The 19,305-nt window shown below is 36.4% G+C and overlaps 2 protein-coding genes across 3 annotated transcripts; both read right to left on the reverse strand.

Moving 5' to 3' along the window:
* Nucleotides 1-1,870: 1,870 nt before the first annotated feature.
* LOC131789224 (galanin receptor 2a-like) lies at nt 1,871-16,304 on the reverse strand. 2 transcript variants are annotated; one of them, XM_066170243.1, is made up of 2 exons: nt 16,270-16,304; nt 1,871-2,861 (listed from the first exon to the last, which is right to left on the reverse strand). In XM_066170243.1, exon 2 carries the CDS (start codon nt 2,756-2,758, stop codon nt 1,871-1,873), a length of 888 nt encoding a protein of 295 aa, XP_066026340.1. In that variant the 5' UTR covers nt 2,759-2,861; nt 16,270-16,304. The 2 variants fall into 2 exon arrangements, with proteins under 2 accessions (XP_066026340.1, XP_058962286.2); XM_059106303.2 differs by lacking the exon at nt 16,270-16,304 and adding an exon at nt 7,300-7,388.
* LOC131789227 (QRFP-like peptide receptor) lies at nt 13,233-14,120 on the reverse strand. The gene has a single exon (XM_059106305.2). The coding sequence runs from the start codon at nt 14,118-14,120 to the stop codon at nt 13,233-13,235; it is 888 nt and encodes a 295-aa protein (XP_058962288.2).
* Nucleotides 16,305-19,305: the final 3,001 nt, after the last annotated feature.

The raw sequence follows: 19,305 nt of genomic DNA on the forward strand, positions 1-19,305 counted from the left end.
AATCACTCTTCTTTAGTTACTTGTCCTAGTCAATCTAATTTGAGTGACTTTCTGTGAAACATCTGCTTTCTCTTTCTAAAAGGCTTTGTTAGTCAAATGTACTGCAGGAACAATAAAATAATATTTTTCTTAAGTTCGCTAGTTTCCTTGAGGTGGTTCTTCAAGACTTTATCCTTGAAATGCTCTCGTTTTTTATAATCTGCCGCATGATTCCAAAAAAGTTATAATCCAAATTATGTAATCACTAATCATGTTAATAACTTTGTTTAACTATCATGGATAAACTGTGATAAAGATATAACCTTACTTCCCTTTTCATTTTCCTTTTCCGCTCAGCAACTTGATGTTCGATTTTGTCGGAACGTAGTTACTACGGTGTGTGTGGCTTTTAGGGGCTTAAGAGAAAGCTAGAAGTCTTCCGAATGAATTAAGGAAGTTCTTTTACTTGCATTTAAAAATAATTAAGCTCGATCGCCTCAATCATATTGATGAGACCATAAACATCCCCACCATACAGAACTTTCCAGTGCGACACGTACTGCGCTGACTTTTGTCAGTGGCGTCAGAATTCGAGATTTTAAAACTGGAGACTCAGAGAACGTGGGAAAAGATCAGGTGCATTTAAATTGCCATAAATTTTGAAATACTCCATCATTCAAATAGTGCACTTAAACTTGTCAACATTTTGTAATGGACAAATTATCTTTCCGTGGACCTTTTGCAAGCCGATTTTCATAAAATGCAAATGAACGTTTAATTTCTTGAAATTAATTTCAAAGCTGAATCCATACTTTTTGTTTCAGTGGTTTTATTACACCCTTCCCTTTGCTGCACACTGGTTTATCAATCTTGTGCTCGAAGTAAACCTTCATTTGCAGTTTTGTCTATACTAAATTACCATCGTGTTCCCGCACTTCCGTGGAAAATGGCCATCGCCTCTTTTGAGCTGTAAGATATCAGAACGGTTCGCGATAACAATTATGATTTACGAACTGCCAGTCTAAAATGTACCATTTAGACCCCTTTAAACTCTGAACTGGCATAGGCCAATTGTACTTGGAAACTTTCTCTTTGCTTGGCTCCTCCAAGAGGAATTACTGATTTGAGCCCAACAAGATATTACTATCATGCACACACAATAAAAGAACTCCGTCGGTTTTCTTTCAACTCTTCAGAGAAAGCCTACACGTTACGTGTCTTTGTACGTAAATGCTCTAGATTACACAGTCAATTGCTAACATATAAGCTCCATATACTTTTTCCAGGGGTTTTGCAGATATATGTACAATACACCTTGTCGAAAATGATACTCAATTACAGACATGTACAATCCACCTTTCCAAACTTACATTCACTTGCAAATATATCTGCAAGATACGTATCTAAAATTGAAGCGGCAATGTAGAAGTATGTACATTTGTATCTACATATGTATATACATTACGATTTTATCTGAAAGTTGTTATAATACAACAAGAACAGACATATTTGTTACATTGTTGCTGGATCATAAGGCCTAAAAGGAAAAAGTGTCATTGTCGGAGAGAATCACAGGTATGAAAAGTTAAGGGGTCAAAGGAAGGTTTTGCCGCAAAATTTTTTTCTGCTAACCTGCTTCAAAAATTGGTAGATTGTTGAACCTCTATTGTGGATTGATGGTGGATTGTTACTCTAAACTTTCAATAAAAGGGATCTCAATTACTTAATCGTTAAGTTGAACCCTAGTTTTTGCTGCACCATTCTGTCGATAATGAGAGATTTTCCAAGAAGGCGTTTCACACTTATACGATCATTATCCAAAAACTTATTTTCCTAAAAGCAAAGCCTGAGATTATTTTACAGGGATGGAGTTGGAGCTCAACTCTTTCTGTTAATTACATCGAAGGAATCGTCGCATCTTAGACTTCAAGTTTTCTCCATAATAGCCATATAATAAAGGATCGAGTGCCACATTCAGTAATATCATCAGTTGAGCCGCTCTCCAGACTAGACCGGGGGACACTAAGTTATAATACATCAGCAGTCTAAGAATCATAAACGGAGACTGACAAGAAAAAAAGGCAAGAGAAAGAGCTGCAAGTGTCTTTGCAACTTTCTTATGTCTTTGATTTGTGTTGATGATGTGCGAGTTGCACATTGGAATAACGTTCGCCCGAAGAGAGCGGAATATCTTTCCTTGCGTTGCAATCATATAGATCAATGGAATTGTGAAGAAAAGTATTGCGTGTACGGTGTAGTATATTTCCCTGCCAGTACTTCCCCAAGAAGTGTTGATGCAAATCAGTTTTCCGTGCTCATCGGTTTCGACCTTGTTAATACTTGCTGTGGGTGAGGAAATTACCAAGCACACACACCAGATTAAAACGATTTTGATGTATTCCTTGTTGGAAAAGTTGTCGCCTCTAGAATTGAAAGGATCTGTGATAGCTTTGAGTCTTAGGTAAGCTATAACCACAAGGGTTGTGATTGAAGTATTGTAGCTCGTGTCGACGAGAAATCCGTGAAGTTTGCAAATTACCTCACCGCCGACCCAACGCCAACTAAAATTAATGGCGTGGAAAGGAGTGAGAAAAGTGAAAAGGAGATCCGCAGATGCTAAATTTGCCACGTACCACATCGGAGAAAACCGATTTCGGTTCAAGTTCCGATAACATGTCACCAAAACCCATATGTTACCCACAAGTGAGGTGATGAGAATAAAGCCATAAAATATCAAAAATCCGATCACCATTAGAGAGAAATTGTCGTTGGATGCCATCTCTGATGATGTAAATCACTGTTTTCTTATTTGCTTTTTTTGATCAATGCAATTTGCTTGATTTTCTGTCTAACCTCTGCTGTCTATTGGCCAGTGAAGTATACTGCAAAAATAACAAAGTGGCATTTTTCTTGAGTTTGCTAATCTAGTCGCTGTGTCAGTTTATCCTTGCAAATTACTCAGTGTATGTGGTTTAATATCAAGGTTAAGGTTAAATATCATGAATAAACCGCAATTACGATCGAAGCTTACCCTCTAGTTTCTCAAATTAATTTTTCCTGCTCTGTTCAACAATCTAACGTTTGGTTTTGTTGGAAATAAGCCGTGTTAGTCTATAGCTTCCGAAACGGAATCCCCAGCAGTCAAACATTCACATTATTGATTAGCTTGTTAGTTACCGTCTTGCCCAAGCGCGGGTCATGTGGTGTTCAAGGCTGAGAAGATAACTATAGTTTGTGGTCTCCAAATAATTTGAGGAAACTCTCTACTTAAAATTTAGGTAAAACGAAATCATATGTCTCATTCACATTAATGAGACTATTAACACCACCATCAAGCAGGAAATGCTGCCATTAATCTTAGTTATTTTCCTTTGCAAAACGAATGCACGTTTAAAGCCGTTTAGGAAACAATTTAATTTTAATGTTGCACAGGAGCGCGTATACATGTACATTGCTGCAAAAACTGGCTCCTAAATTCGCTTGATTATGTGACTGTAGTTGATGTCGCGAAATGTCTTCTGTTACACTTTCTTCCTTAGTTTTTACTGAAAGGTTTTGTGTTCTGGTTCTCCCTTGTATGCTTTCGTGCCAATTTTTTGCTTAAATATATATTACAATCGTACCATTTGTCATTTTCCTTTTGACAACGATAGTAAGATGTCAGTTGGCCAAAAAAGATTAGAGAATTTCAAAGGACCATAAACAGAGAGGCCCCTGGAGTCAGGTCGTGTATTTTTTGTTTATTTCAAGTTCACAACAGCCAGTTTGTCCCGTTTTACATAGCCTCAATCCCATTTATTCTGGACTTTTTCTGCGGTGGTACCTTGGCGCTTTTATTTTGCTAATATATTTTACTATTGTTTGGTAATAATCGTTTCCTTTCTTTCTGCGATCTTTTTCGATGATTGATCGTTTTAATTGAAATCTCACGGTCTTTTATTCTCGTTAACGTTGTAAAAAATGGTATTGGCATATATCCGCCAGTCATCAATACCTTATTAGAGAGAACTCAAGCGTATTATTCGTAGGTTTTGTGCAAACCATTCAATGCTTAACAAAAAGCCCTATAGAGTTCGAGGTTTGAATCAGAGACTCTTGACCATTTGAAGGGAGAAGGTGCTTGTAAACTGTCATGAATGTGATGTAGTTCCATAATTCATATTGCGTACTCAAACTCGACAACATTTAAATATATTAGACCACTGATTTTTCAGTGGATTTTTTTCCAATACTATTTTTTTCGCAAATATGAGTCGCAGTGGAGAGTTTGTGCATGGATGCTTCTTCTACTTGAATGTTTAAAGAGGAAAAGGCTCTTTTTTCTGTCAAGTTTCTGTGCTCATTTCTCATAAGGCAAGAAAAGCAAAGCGAATAGAGAAACGTAGCGCGCTCAGCCGACTGGTCAAACAGGGTTTTTTTACCGTACAAAATAACCAACTGTCCAAATAACCAACTTTCCAAATAGCCGTGCAATATCGGAGGATGGCTGTACTCTAGTCGCGCATTATTGTACTCTACTTTGTGCTTTTGAATAATAAATACTACTATCACACCTATCGGTCAATGAGAGAAGGCGTTGCAGTTCCAACTGACGATATAAGAAGCCATGAAAAGATAGATTTCATAAAAGTTTGTGACACGCATTCTGCTTGGAACTAAAAATTACTTTTAAATGTCATTTTGGCTTGAAAGAGTCGTCATGCGGAGTCTCACAACCATCGCCTGCATGCATGCATGTCGAACACAGGCTGACTCTAAATGTAATTTCGTATTTTAACATGTCCTTCACAAGATATTTGAACTTACGAAATGGAGCAAAGAGAAAAACACTAAAAATCGCCACACAAAAAGCAAACACAACCCTAACTAACTCCCTAAGGGATAAAAATTCCATTTACTTTTATTTCATTTAGTTGCGTTCTGCTCGTTCTTAAAAATAACTCTTTACTTCTAACTAACGAACGAGAAATCTGTCAGGGAGGTCTCATTCACATTAATGAGTCTGTTGTACATTGCGCTTCCATTTTGCTAATATATCTCACTATTGTTTGGTAATAATCGCTTCCTTTCTTACTGTGATCTTTTTCGATAATTGGTTTATTAGAGAGAATTCTATCGTATAAGTTGTAGGTTCTGTGCAAACCATAGAATGCTTAACAAAAAAGTCCCCAGAATCGTTTCTTTACATGAGTGGTGCCAAATCTGAAATGCATGATGTAGTAGCATAATCACTATTCATTCTTCTTACATAATTATAAGCTATTCCGCACTTTGTGAAAGTAATTGTGTGTAAGCTTATTCAAAAAGCCGTTGATTTCATTGTAAGCCCTCGGCGAGTTCTAATCTCTAATTTTAGACAGCTTTATATAATAGTTGAAGCACTTTTTGTAATGTTTATCGCTCTGTTTATCAAGATTGCAGCACCTCGTCATGCTATGTGCTCCTTTACAAAAGATCAGTTTAAAAATGATGAATAAGAAAACATTGGAGCACAAGTTGCCTAGCTAACCAAGTGAAATATAATATGTAACTATTATTACTGACATTTCTTCTTTTCATTATGAAAACTTCAAAATAATATTTAACAGGACTTGATAGGAACTCTGCGATTTTAGCGGTTGCGATTGCAATTTTGTGCCTACTGTTTAAGAACTCCTGAACTCCTGATGTCAGCTTTCAGACAACCCACCAATTTGATCACAGCTGGCGATATACAGCACATTTATGGGGGATGCATGCACTTTCTCGACCCGCACCAGTAAATGTATCTATATGCAGATCATTAAACTGTATTTTCATTTGTTTGTGCTGAATTTACTGCTGAAGCCAGAGGGGAATTATTTTCAATTACCTCAGCTTTGAATTAGAAGGATCAAAATACAGTTGATCAAAGTTTTCAACGTCTGCTCGTAATTTTCAGTGTTTTCCCTCTTCTAGATATTTCAGTTTTCCAGTGACATGTGTTGGATTGTATGATTTATATCAACGTCACGATAATTGTGCAGTTGAAATGTTTTGAATATTCACCAAATCCTTAACGACAATAGTTGCATTTTTCAATGCAGTTTCAATTTCAATTTTTTCATTAGCGAAATCTTTAGCCAATCACGGTCAGTGTTGGATTTGTTTTTACACTTATCCGATTTTGTCGACCTCTCGGCGATAAGGAAACTACTTTATTATGAATCGATTAAATGAATGGGTTATTCAATATGCCCCAGATTAGATAAGATGCAGTCATCAGGTGCTATTGGTTAACTTCTTGATCCTTACTCTATAATAACTTGATTTAAGGTCCTAGAGCAAAAATCTCTTTTCATTATATCCTTAGTATAGCGCACGCCTTTCCAATTTTTCCTATTCACTGAGTGAGAAGACATTTTATCTTTAACTAGTGTGATAACTCTCATTTTACCGGTAAATCAATAAATTCGATGGTACAACTTCGTAAGGGTATGTATTATTTACTGATATTCACTTGAAACATGTGATATAATGTAATTACCATAAGTTCTGTGACTTTCGCTACCTTTTATATAACATTTGGTTTTTACTATCTTAACTAATTTGTATTCAGTTACGGTAGAATATTGGATTTTCGTGGGAGAAAAACACATGTTATTTATTTTTTTTTTTAAACCACTGAGGTACCTTTTCTTGACACAAAATTTACATATATATATCTATACTTCAGACAAGACACTTCTCCATCTTATTCTGTTTTGTTTATCTGTTTTTGTTAATTTATCCTTCGCATATAAAATATACTACATCAGTAGTATATTTGGGTTGCAAGCCAAATGCAGTGCTTCTCCTTCCTTTTTTCAATATTGAACAAAAAATAGGGCAAATATCGGAATAGACTTGAAGTTGGCCTAATTAAGAGACACATTTCTAACAAAATGAAAGTTTTCGCAAATATTTGAGAGGTAACAACCATGGCAATTCGATCGAAGTATCTTAAAGAACTTTCTCTTAATGTTGTGTCTTGTTAACTTTTTATTCCCACAAGTAGAAGGAACCAAATGGACTTGCAGAGGTTCCTTGCACAAAATTTATCCCTGAAAACGTTGGTGTGTACTTTACGGATTACAAATGCGACGGTGTGAATTTAATATTTATACTAGCAAGAAAATTATTTCCTATTCCTTTGTTCCTTTCTTCTTGTGTCTGGCTTTAAAGAAACACACTCGCTAAGATTCGTGTAGATCATGGAACACTCCTTCGTGACTGCCACGGGCTCATGCCTTGTGTATAACAGATTAAGTTCTCAAGTATACCTTTCATTCTATTGTATTTTTATAGAGAGATATCACTTACCGCCATTTTGGCTTGGGTAAAATATTCCTTCTATCAATATCCCGAACAATTGAAAGCTAACTTTTCACACCTCTCTATCCTTGTTTACCAAGGTAATTTCTATTAAGGCGCCATAGAACTAATCAAAGTACAACGGTGATATGCTAAGACTGCTTTTGGTTTCTCTATTTTCTTTCCCCCGCTTTGAATGCTTTTGTTTGTGCTTTTCTTTGTTTACCACCTGTTTCAAGTTTGGTTCTCCATCGACAATTGGACTATATAAAGAGAGTAAGAATATATCATAGCGTCACTGCATTACCGGAAATGAATAGGCAACCAATCAAATGTGATAAATTAAAAACCGGAAGCGCTGTCATCCGACAAAAACAAACACATGCAGAGCCAATGAGTGAAACGGTGAAACAGTTATTTTTTCAGGCAGAAAAGAATTGGCTTCGACGACACCTCCTCCGCGGTCACAAATATGAGCTGATATTTGCTGCACTCCATATTCTCTAAACGAAAATCTTTGAGTATAGCTACCGTTAACCTATTTAATAATTTTTCTTTTTTTCTTCCATTTGGTCGTAAAAGATACTTTGAAGCAACAAAGAACTGCACTCGAAGGTTTACTCGCAATAATATTTTTTTCAACGAGTTGGTATTTGCCGCACTCTATATCCTCCAAATGACAATCCGTGAGCGTAGCTACCGTTTATTCGATGCTTATTCCATTTGATCATAAACAATCCGTTGAAGCCGACAAACGACAACTACGCCCGAAGGTTTGCCGTCAATTTCTTTCATAAGAACCAACGCCTGAAATATCAGGCTTTTCCAAAGGCCAGCTGCATTTGGCAACACGGCCAGTAGCTCCTTACCAGACACCAGTATAGAAATTGCTTCTTTTTGATCCGATTTTAATGTGCGAGACAAATTAAATTCCCAAATACACTTTAGCGCAAGTGCAAATGCGTGTAAACGTTTCATTTCTTAAATCAGTTTCAAAATTGGCTTCATACTTTTGTTGCAGACGTATCATTACATCTTTCCCTTTGTTCTACACTGATTTATCAATGCTGTGTTCGAAGTAAACCTTCATTTGCAGGGTTGTCCATACCTAATAACCTTCGTGTTCCCGTAGAAAATGGGCATCGCCTTTTTCAAGCTGTAAGATATCAAAATGATTCGCGATAGCAATTGACCCCGAAGGAAAAGAGATCACCTTTGAGCATGTCACCGCGCGAAAAAGTGCCCTGCTAACGCCTCTGGTTTGATTCCAAGGGGATGAACTACTGTGTAGCGGGGATGTCGGCGAGTAAAGTAATGCTTTGTGAGAGCAAAGTTTAATTCATGTGCGACCTTAAAGAATCAGAAAATTTCTATCTTTTTTCATCTGCCACCTTTCCTGAAGTCTCAAGTGTCTCAGATAAAAGCCAATCTCAGGTTAATTAAGGCCTGGGTCAAAAATGATTTTCGTCTCCAGTTTCCCCCAGCAAGGTTCGCGGAATTCGCGTGGACTGCGCGAGTAACCATAGTTACTTGGAATCAAGATCGCGTAGTTCGTGAACGGCATCCGCCATTTTGAAGTGTCGGCTTTGCATTGGTTTTTCCCATCTTCGCTGGTGAATCCGACAATTTAGAGGAAGACATCAAAAGAAGGTTATAACATTTTCTTTGCTATCTTCATTTCTTCAAAAAATGGCATGATATCGCTATCTTAAAGCCAAAGAGAACCCTTTTGAACCTACGAAGACTTCTAAACACCGCTCTCAACATGTTCATTGACTTTACTGCAAATACAATGCAACATGAATTTATAATATAGCGCTCATTTCTAGAGCTCAATAGCGTTTTACAATGTTTGTAACTTATGCATAGAAAAAAGTACTATGTTTTGTAACAAATGCATAGAAAAAAGTTTCATTGTGGATATGTCATTCAATTTTGAAATTAAATTTAGCTTGATAAATCCTCTATCATATCATGATGTGTATACTTATGGTGTCTATCAAAATTTAGGCTTTTGAATGCTTTGAAAACAATTTCTCCAAGAAGCAGATGAATTTGCTTACAAAAGTAATCCCCCAAAGCAGTTCTTAGGTAAGTTTAATTGCTTCTGAACACTCGCGTGTCAAAATGGCGACTAAGTTGAATACGTGACTGCGACTTTTCAAAATTCTCACCTCTTAAACAGTTTCAATTTGTCTTTTTTTCTAACAAATAGGAACCTGTAGGATTACTTTCATTGACAGCGGTTGGAACCAGGTAAAGGCTAAGATGTTTTCGCTTGAAAACCATGATAGAGGAAGCAGCTTCGCAGAGACAAAACTTGATTTAATCTGCCTAGCGCATCTCTCTTTTTTTTGGCAGCCATTCCAAGTGGGAAAACAATGAAAAATTTCTCAAATATTCATAGCGATAACTGCATTTTGATTTGCCTTGTGTTTAGTGGTGGGAATTTGCTCAAGAAAGCAACCGACGAATTTGGCGCCTGAATTAACTGTTTTTGGCTGTTGAGATTATCATATTACGCTGCCACAATTCAGTCCGAGAGAGATGGTAGTGATACACATTTCTGCTAAGTATGAGAAAAATCCCTCGCCAAATTGCTAAGTTATTCTCAATTTTGTGAAAAATATGGGTTAAAGGCAGGGTGACCCAGGCCTTAATTAACCTGAGATGGTGCAGTAGTACCCTTTCCAGCCCGAGAGTGCCATTTGGCATAGGATGCCATTACATGCTTAATATTTATTAATTTTTTCTGAAATTTTCACAACCAAAAGATCATTGAAAGATCTGCACATCGAAAGCGTAAAATCATAGCCCCCTCCAATATATTACTTGGTTTACCACCCCTGCAACTTTTGAAACCTTTTTTCTTTGTACTGTTTTGGTTCAGGTGATGTCTCACCACAATCAATGCTCTGAGAGCTGCAATTTAGGCTATAGTTTAGTGGTATACCCCACATGTACAAGGCAAACAAAAAAATTTCAGCGTTCATCATTTTTTACTTTAAAAAACTTCTCAGTCTTTTCAATTACCTTCTATGCACCTGTTGGTGTGATTTATAGCATAACCCAAAAAATACCTTTAAAATGATATATTAAACATGGTCTAGTGGTTCATCATTCTTATTTTAGAACAATTTGGCATTTCCCTCGGGTAGGAAAGGGGTAGAAATGGAATTACGAAGGAGGGAGAGTCGATGAAAAGAAAATGACATATTTGAATATTTTCATGTGAACTAAGGATCCTGAGTTCACACAACAGTAGTCCCATTAATAAGCAGTAATTGACATTTAATAGCATCACAATTGAAATTTATCTCAGAAAAACAATGGTCAATATTCAGGCGTACTTTCGAGCTTCACATATTAATTGGTTTTCCTGTTCGGTTCAACAAATTAACGTTCGGTTTCGTTCAAACTGTTATTTAATAGCTTTCGAAAGGAAATCCTCAGTATTCAACGTTCACATTATTTTTTGTCTTGTTATTTATCCCTTTTCTTAAAGTCGTTGAGTTTGCTCCTTTAAATATAATGCAGCGACATTTCTCCGTGATCAATACGTGATAATTAATATACGGTGTATATTAATAATCAGAAAGAATTCCACGCACCCATTTGTTACTTAAACGATCATAATCATAAAATGTTTATTTTCCTTAAAGCAAAGCCGAATCGACGGTTATGACTTTCTTCTGATGTAAATTTGTTTCCTCATTCAGTTTCCTGTAGCTCGTTGTGATGATAAATCTAAAACGTTTGCACTTTTTGTCACCGCCGACTCCACGCCAACTAAAATTATTGGCGTTGAAAGGAGTGAGAAAAGTAAATCGAAGATCCACTGATGCAAGGTTGGCCACGTACCACATCAGAGAAAACTGATTTATTTCTAAGTTACGATAACATGTCACCAAAACTAGCGTGTTACCCACAACTGAAATGATGAAAACCGAGGTGTCGTAAAATAACGAAATCAGTACCACAGAGAAATTGTCGTCGGATGCCATCAGTTATGATGCAAATCACTTTTCTTTAGTTACTTGTCCTAGTCAATCTAATATGAGTGAGTTTCTGTGAAACATCTGCTGTCTCTTTCTAAAAGGCTTTGTTGGTCAAATGTACTGCAGAAACAATAAAATAATATTTTTCTTAAGTTCGCTAGTTTCCTTGAGATGGTTCTTCAAGACTTTATCATTGAAATGCTCTCGTTTTTTATAATCTGCCGCATGATTCCAAAAAAGTTATAATCCAAATTATATAATCACTAATCATGTTAATAGCTTTGTTTAACTATCATGGATAAACTGTGATAAAGATGAAACCTTATTTCCCTTTTCATTTCCTTTTCCGCTCAGCAATTTGATGTTCGATTTTGTCGGAACGTAGTTACTGCGGAGTGTGTGGCTTTTAGGGCCTTAAGAGAAAGCTAGAAGTTCTTGAAGTTTCCTAATGAATTAAGGAAGATCTCGTACTTGCATTTAAAAATAATTAAGCCTGATTGCCTTAATCATATCGATGAGACCATAAACTTCCCCTACATACAGAACTTTCCGGTGCGACACGTACTGCGCTGACTTTTGTCAGTGGCGTCAGAATTCGAGATTTAAAAACTAGAGACTCAGAGAACGTGGGAAAAGATCAGGTGCATTTAAATTGCCATAAATTTTGAAATACTCCATCATTCAAATAGTGCACTTAAACTTGTCAACATTTTGTAATGGACAAATCATCTTTCCGTGGACCTTTTGCAAGCCGAATTTCATAAAATGCAAATGAAAGTTTAATTTCTTGAAATTAATTTCAAAGCTAAATCCATACTTTTTGTTTCAGTGGTTTTATTACACCCGTCCCTTTGCTGTACACTGGTTTATCAATCTTGTGCTCGAGGCAAACCTTCATTTGCAGCTTTGTCTATACTAAATTACCCTCGTGTTTCAGCGCTTCCGTGGAAAATGGCCATCGCCTTTTTTGAGCTGTAAGATATCAGAACGATTCGCGATAACAATTATGATTTACGAACTGCCAGTCTGAAAGGTAGCATTTAGACCCCTTTAAACTCTGAACTGGTCTCGTCGAATTGTACTTGGAAACTTTCTCTTTGCTTGGCTCCTCCAAGACGAATTGTTGATTTGACCCTAACAAGATATTACTAACTCTCCCCCCCCCTCCCCATTAATAAAAACCCCGTCAGTTTTCTTTCAACTCTTTAGTGAAAGCCTATATGTTACATGTCTTTGTACTTAATTTCATTTAATGTTCTAGATTGCACAGTTAATTGCTAACATATAAGCTCCATATACTTTTTCCAGGGGTTTTGCAGATATATGTACAATACACCTTGTCGAAAATGATATTCAATTGCAGACATTTACAATCCACCTTTCCAAACTTACATTTACTTGCAAATATATCTGCAAGATACGTATCCAAAATTGAAGCGGCAATGTAGAAGTATGTACATTTGTATCTCCATATGAATATACATTACGATTTTATCTGAAAGTTGTTATAATACAACAAGATGCGTGAACAGACACATTTGTTACATTGTTGCTGGATCATAAGACCTAAAAGGAAAAAGTGTCGTTGTCAGAGAGAATCACAAGTATGAAAAGTTAAGGGGTCAAAGGAAAGTTTTGCCGCAAAATTTTTTTCTGCTAACCTGCTTCAAAAATTGGTAGATTGTTGAACCTTTATTGTGGATTGGTGGTGGATTGTCTGTCGATAATGAGAAATTTTCCAAGAAGGCGTTTCACACTTATACTATCATTATCCAAAAACTTATTTTCCTAAAAGCAAAGCCGAATCGATAGTAATGGTGTTCTTCCGATGTAACTAATGTCTCCTCAGTTAGTTTTACGAGAATGTGGCAGGTGTTACCCGTACACCTCGTGAGAAGCCTGAGATGATTTTGCAGGGATGTTCTCGGAGTTCAACCCGTTCTGTTAATTACATCGAAGGAATCGTCGAACCTTAGACTTCAAATTTTCTCCGTAATAGCCATATAATAAAGGATCGAGTGCCACATTCAGAAATATCATCAGTTGAGCCGCTCTCCAGACTAGACCTGGGGACACTAAGTTAAAACACATCAGCAGTCTAAGAATCATAAACGGAGACTGACAAGAAAAAAAGGCAAGAGATAGAGCTGCAAGTGTCTTTGCAACTTTCCTATGTCTTTGATTTGTGTTGATGATGTGCGAGTTGCACATTGGAATAACGTTCGCCCGAAGAGAGCGGAATATCTTTCCTTGCGTTGCAATCATATAGACCAATGGAATTATGAAGAAAAGTATTGCGTGTACGGTGTAGTATATTTCCCTGCCAATGCTTCCCCAAGAGGTGTTGGTGCAAATCAGTTTCCCATCCTCATTGGTTTCGACCTTGTTAATACTTGCTGTGGGTGAGGAAATTACCAAGCACATACACCAGATTAAAACGATTTTGATGTATTCCTTGTTGGAAAAGTTGTCGCCTCTAGAATTGAAAGGATCTGTGATAGCTTTGAGTCTTAGGTAAGCTATAACCACAAGGGTTGTGATTGAAGTATTGTAGCTCGTGTCGAAAAGAAATGCGTGAAGTTTGCAAATTACATCACCGCCGACCCAACGCCAACTAAAATTAATGGCGTGGAAAGGAGTGAGAAAAGTGAAAAGGAGATCGGCAGATGCTAAATTTGCCACGTACCACATCGGAGAAAACCGATTTCGGTTCAAGTTCCGATAACATGTCACCAAAACCCATATGTTACCCACAAGTGAGGTGATGAGAATAAAGCCATAAAATATCAAAAATCCGATCACCATTAGAGAGAAATTGTCGTTGGATGCCATCTCTGATAATGTAAATCACTGTTTTCTTATTTGCTTTTCTTGATGAATGCAATTTGCTTGATTATCTGCCTAACCTCTGCTGTCTATTTGAAACTAGTTATGCCCAGTGAAGTATACTGCAAAAATAACAGTGGCATTTTTGTTGAGTTTGCTCATCTTATCGTTGTGTCAGTTTATCCTTGCAAATTACTCACTGTATACTGTTGAATATCAAGGTTAAGGTTAAATATCATGGATTAACTGCAATCAAGAACACAGCTTACCCTCTAGTTTCTCAAATTAATTAATTTTCCTGCTCTCCTCAACAATGGTTTTGTTGGAAATTTAGTTTAAAGCTTCCGAAACGGAATCCCCAGCAGTCAAACATTCACATTATCGATTAGCTTGTTAGTTACCGTCTTGCCCAAGCGCGGGTCATGTGGTGTTCAAGGCTGAGAAGATAACGATAGTTCGTGGTCTCCAAATAATTTAAGGAAACTCTCTACTTATATTGTAGGTGAAACGAACTTTTATGTCTCATTCACATTAATGAGACTATTAACACCACCATCAAGCAGGAAATGCTGCCATTAATCTTAGTTATTTCCCTTTGTAAAATAAATAAACGTTTAAAGCCGTTTAGGAAACAATGTAATTTCAAGGTAGCACAGGAGCGCGTATTCACGTACACTGCTGCAAAAACTGGCTACTAAATTCGCTTGATTGTGTGACTGTAGTTGATGTCGCGAAATGTCTTCTGTTACACTTTCTTCCCGAGTTATTACTGAAAGGTTTTTTGTTCTGATTCTCCCTTGTATACTTTCGCGTTAATTTTTTGCTTTTTTCATTTTTACAATCGTACCATTTGTCATTTTCCTTTTGACAAAGATAGTAAGATATCAATTGGCCAAAAAAGATTACAGAATCTCAAATGACCTTAAACAGAAAGGCTCATATTTGGAGTCAGGTCGTGTATTTTTTGTTTATTTCAAGTTTACAACAGCCAGTTTGTCCCGTTTTAGATAACCTCAATCCCATATATTCTGGACTTTTTCCGCGGTTGTACCTGGCGCTTTTATTTTGCTAACATATTTCACTACTGTTTGGTAATAATCGTTTCCTTTCTTTCTGCGATCTTTTTCGATGATTGATGGTTTTGGTAAAAATCGCACGGTCTTTTATTCTCGTTAACGTTGTAAAAAATGGTATTGGCATATATCCGGCAGTCATCAATACCATAATAGAGAGAACTCAAGCGTATTATTCGCAGGTTCTGTGCAAACCATTAAATGCTTAACAAAAAGTCCTATAGAGTTCGAGTTTGAATCAGAGACTCTTGAGCATTGGAAAGGAGAAGGTGCATGTAAACTGTCATGAATGTGATGTAGTTCCATAATTCATATTGCGTACTTAAACTCGACAACATTTAAACATATTAGACCATTTATTTCTTGTGTTGGACTGTATGATTTATATCAACGATACGATAATTGTGCAGTTAAAATATATATCTTTACTTCAGACAAGTCACTTCTCCATCTTTTTCTGTTTTGTTTGTCTGTGTTTGTTACGTTATCTTTCGCATACAAAATATATTACATCAGTAGTATATTTGGGTTGCAAGCCAAATGCGATGCTTCTCCTTCATTTATTCAATATTAAACAAAAAATAGAGTAAATATTGAAATAGCAGTTAACTTGGCTAAATTAAGAAACACACATTTCTAACAAAATGAAAGTCTTCGCAAATATTTGAGAGGTAGCATGGCAATTCGATCGAAATATCTTGAAGAACTTTTCATTCAATGCCAATTGCCTTTCTTTCCTTTTCCTCTCTTAATGATGTTGTGTCTCGTTAACTTTTTATTCCCACAAGTAGAAGGAATCAAATGGACTTGCAGAGGCTCCTTGCACAAAATTAATCCCTGAAAACGTTGGTGTGTACTTTACGGATTACAAATGCGAAAGTGTGAATTAAATCAGGAAAATTATTTCATATGTTTTTGTTCCTTTGTTCTTGTGTCTGGCTTTAAAGAAACACACTCGCTACGATTCGTGTAGATCATGGAACTCCTTCGCGGCTGCCAAGGGCTCATGCCTTGTGTCTAACATATTAAGTTCTCAAGTATACATTTCATTCTCTTGTATTTTATAGAGAGATATCACTTACCGCTATTTTGGCTTGGGAAAAATATTCCTTTTATCAATATCCCGAACAATTCAAAAGCTGACTTTTCACACCTCTGTGTTTTGTTTGCTAAGGCAGTTTCTATTAAGGCGCCACAGAACTAATCAAAGTACAATGGTGTTATGCCAAGACTGCTTTTGCTTTATCTATTTTCTTTCCCCCGCTTCAAATGCATATTATTTTTATTATTCGTTGTTTTACCAGCTTTTTTTTAAAGTTCTCCATCGACAGCTGCATATTTAGGGTACAATAGGACTATATGAAGGGCGTAAGAATATATCATGGCACACTAAATGTTTTGTTTGAAAACATCGTACAAATTGTTGGAAGCTAGTTTATTACTATCCAAACCAAGATACCGCTTATAAATTATTAACCTTCTAGTTTCCAGAAGAAATTTGACTTTGATGTCACACGAAATGCCTTAAAATATACACAAATGTTCAACAGTATTTTGTTACTGATGTAAAAAGCGTTAATTTTATCCCCTAAAATCAATTTTAGATTAAATAAAATCTGTCAGATACCAATGAAAAGTTGACATCAACTCTTTAGGGAAATTAAATATGTGTTTTGTGCCAATTTTTCTATTTGCATATCTTGGCTGCTAGACACTTAAATATAAATAGAATGATGCACCTGTCATTTTCTTGTTACCGAAAATGGAATGAAAATCAACTTTCATTAGCGTTTTACGCCCAAGTATTTATCGATGCATAAATAATTATTTACAACTTTTCATTAATTACTTCTTTTGAAAGTAAAAGCATTACAAATTCAACTTGTGAAAATTGTCTTCTTTCAGCTACTTCAGCGGTTTTAAAATCTGATCTCAAGAAGATTACATTTCATATCAGAATGATTCCATAGGGCTGTATTTCCTGACCAAATCTATATCAAATTGTTACGGGTTTTTATAAAATAATACATCTATTGTAACAAAGAGAAACGAGTAGTTCTTCATTTTGGGCTTAATGATTAATGGATAAAACTGCATAACAATTTTGAAGGGCGTTTGCAGGGGGTTGCTTAGAACGCGGCGTTTTTAAGTAATAACTTCGCTAAAGTTTAATGTGTTGTAATCGGTCGTCACATATGAAAAGCGAAACAGTCTGTGGATAAATTATCGTGGACAATTACGAAGGAAGATGCTTGAATTAAGGTCAAATTAAAGATTGGAATATAAAGAAGCCAACGTGCCTCGCGCTCGATACGAAATCCGTTCAGAATGGAGATCTGACGCGAGAAATTACATCTTGAGGATAAAAGCGTTAAGGCAATATGAAAGCTCAACCATTCAGAAATCTTTCTAGTAAATACTTATTTTGCCCTCGTAAAGTAGCACGAGTGGCAATACCGTCTAAGTTTATTTGTAGTCCTGTATAAAATTCAGTTCAAATATAATACTATTTTTTGGGCTAATTGGGCCGTTCTGAAAAGGAGTCGTTTGGCCCCTGTGAGATGGGCAGAAATAGCCAAAACTTCGACATAAGGGGGCTGTTAAGGAGAAATGAGGGGTAGTTTTGGGTTTTAAAGAGGTCGAAATTATTGTACTGTAAAGGCTTAATCGGCATCACTCTTGATAGGAGCTGTTTTGGACGTAAATTATATAGAATTGCCCTATGAAAGGGGCTTAGCCTGCTTTGCAGGCGTCTTATTAGTGTGAGCCGGCTAACGTTACAAGCTCGCGATCGTTTAATCGACCGGCCTATTTGAATTGGAGTTAGAGTGGACTGTGGGGGAAGGGGGCGGGGAAAGGGCGAGAAGACACCTACCCGAAGAGGCTGTTGAAAAGCAAAACACCCCCCGAGTATTTGCGCGTCACTGCATTTCCGGAAATGAGTAGGCAACCAATCAAAATGATTTAAATTAAAATTCGGAAGCATTGTCATCCGACAAAAACAAATACACGTAGAGCCGATGAGTGAAACGGTGAAACATTTTTTTTTTTATTTTCAGGCAGAAAAGAATTGGCTTCGACAGTACCTCCTCCGCGGTCACAAATATGAGCTGATATTTGCTGCACTCCATATTTTCCAAACGAAAATCTTTGAGTATAGCTGCCGTTAATCTATTTGACAGCCCGACCCTCCTTAGAAAATAGGCATCGTCCTTTTAAAGCTGTAAGATATCAAAATTATTCGCGATAGCAATTATGAAATACGAACTATTTACCATACTTTTTCCAGGGCTTTTGCAGATATACGTACAATACACCTTTTTGGAAAATGACACTCAATTGCAGACATATATACAATCCACCTTTCTAAACTGACATTCACTTGCTAATATACATCTCCAAAAGTGAAGCGGCAATGTACAAGTGTGTGAATATTTGTACCTTTATATGAATATACATTACGATTTTATCCGAAAGTCATTATAATACAAAAGAATGCTTCCAAACACATTTGTTGCATTGTTGTTACAATGCAACATGAGAACTAAAAGGAATAAGTGTCACTGTCTGAGAGAATCACAACTATAAAAAGTTCACGGGTCAAAGCAAAGTTTTCCCTCGCCATATTTTCTGTTCACCTGCTTTAACTTGAAATTGGTAGATTGTTAAACCTATATTGTAAATTGGTGGTGGATTGTTGCTCTAAGATTTCAATTAAAGGGATCTCAATGACTTAATCGTTAAGTTGATCCCTAATTTTTGCCGCACCATTCTGTTGGTAATGAGAAATTTTCTAAGGAGGTGTTTCACACATATACAATCATTATTCAAAAAAATATTTTCCTGAAAGCAAAGCGGAATCGATGGTAATGGTTTTTCTTCTGATGTAACTTTTGTCTCCTCGTTAAGTTTTACGTCAGTCAGAGCGATGATGAAGGGCTAACGCTCGAAACGTCAGCTTTGAAACTCTTTACTGTGGCCAATTTAAATTATTAATTCAGTTGATAAAAACAAAATTACCTCACCTAGTAGTTTTTTAAAGAAACTGTGTTCCTGCGTCGGTGGGGGGTATAACAAGATAATTTGGCTTTATCAACTCAGTTGATAAAACCAAAATT

Source organism: Pocillopora verrucosa, chromosome 1, assembly GCF_036669915.1.
Source record: "Pocillopora verrucosa isolate sample1 chromosome 1, ASM3666991v2, whole genome shotgun sequence".
NCBI classification, from domain to species: Eukaryota; Metazoa; Cnidaria; class Anthozoa; order Scleractinia; family Pocilloporidae; genus Pocillopora; species Pocillopora verrucosa.

Excerpts from the sequence above, each read along its gene's own strand:
- LOC131789227 (XM_059106305.2), bottom strand. The coding sequence starts at position 14,120 with ATGGCATCCAACGACAATTTCTCTCTAATGGTGATCGGATTTTTGATA.
- LOC131789224 (XM_066170243.1), bottom strand. The coding sequence starts at position 2,758 with ATGGCATCCAACGACAATTTCTCTCTAATGGTGATCGGATTTTTGATA.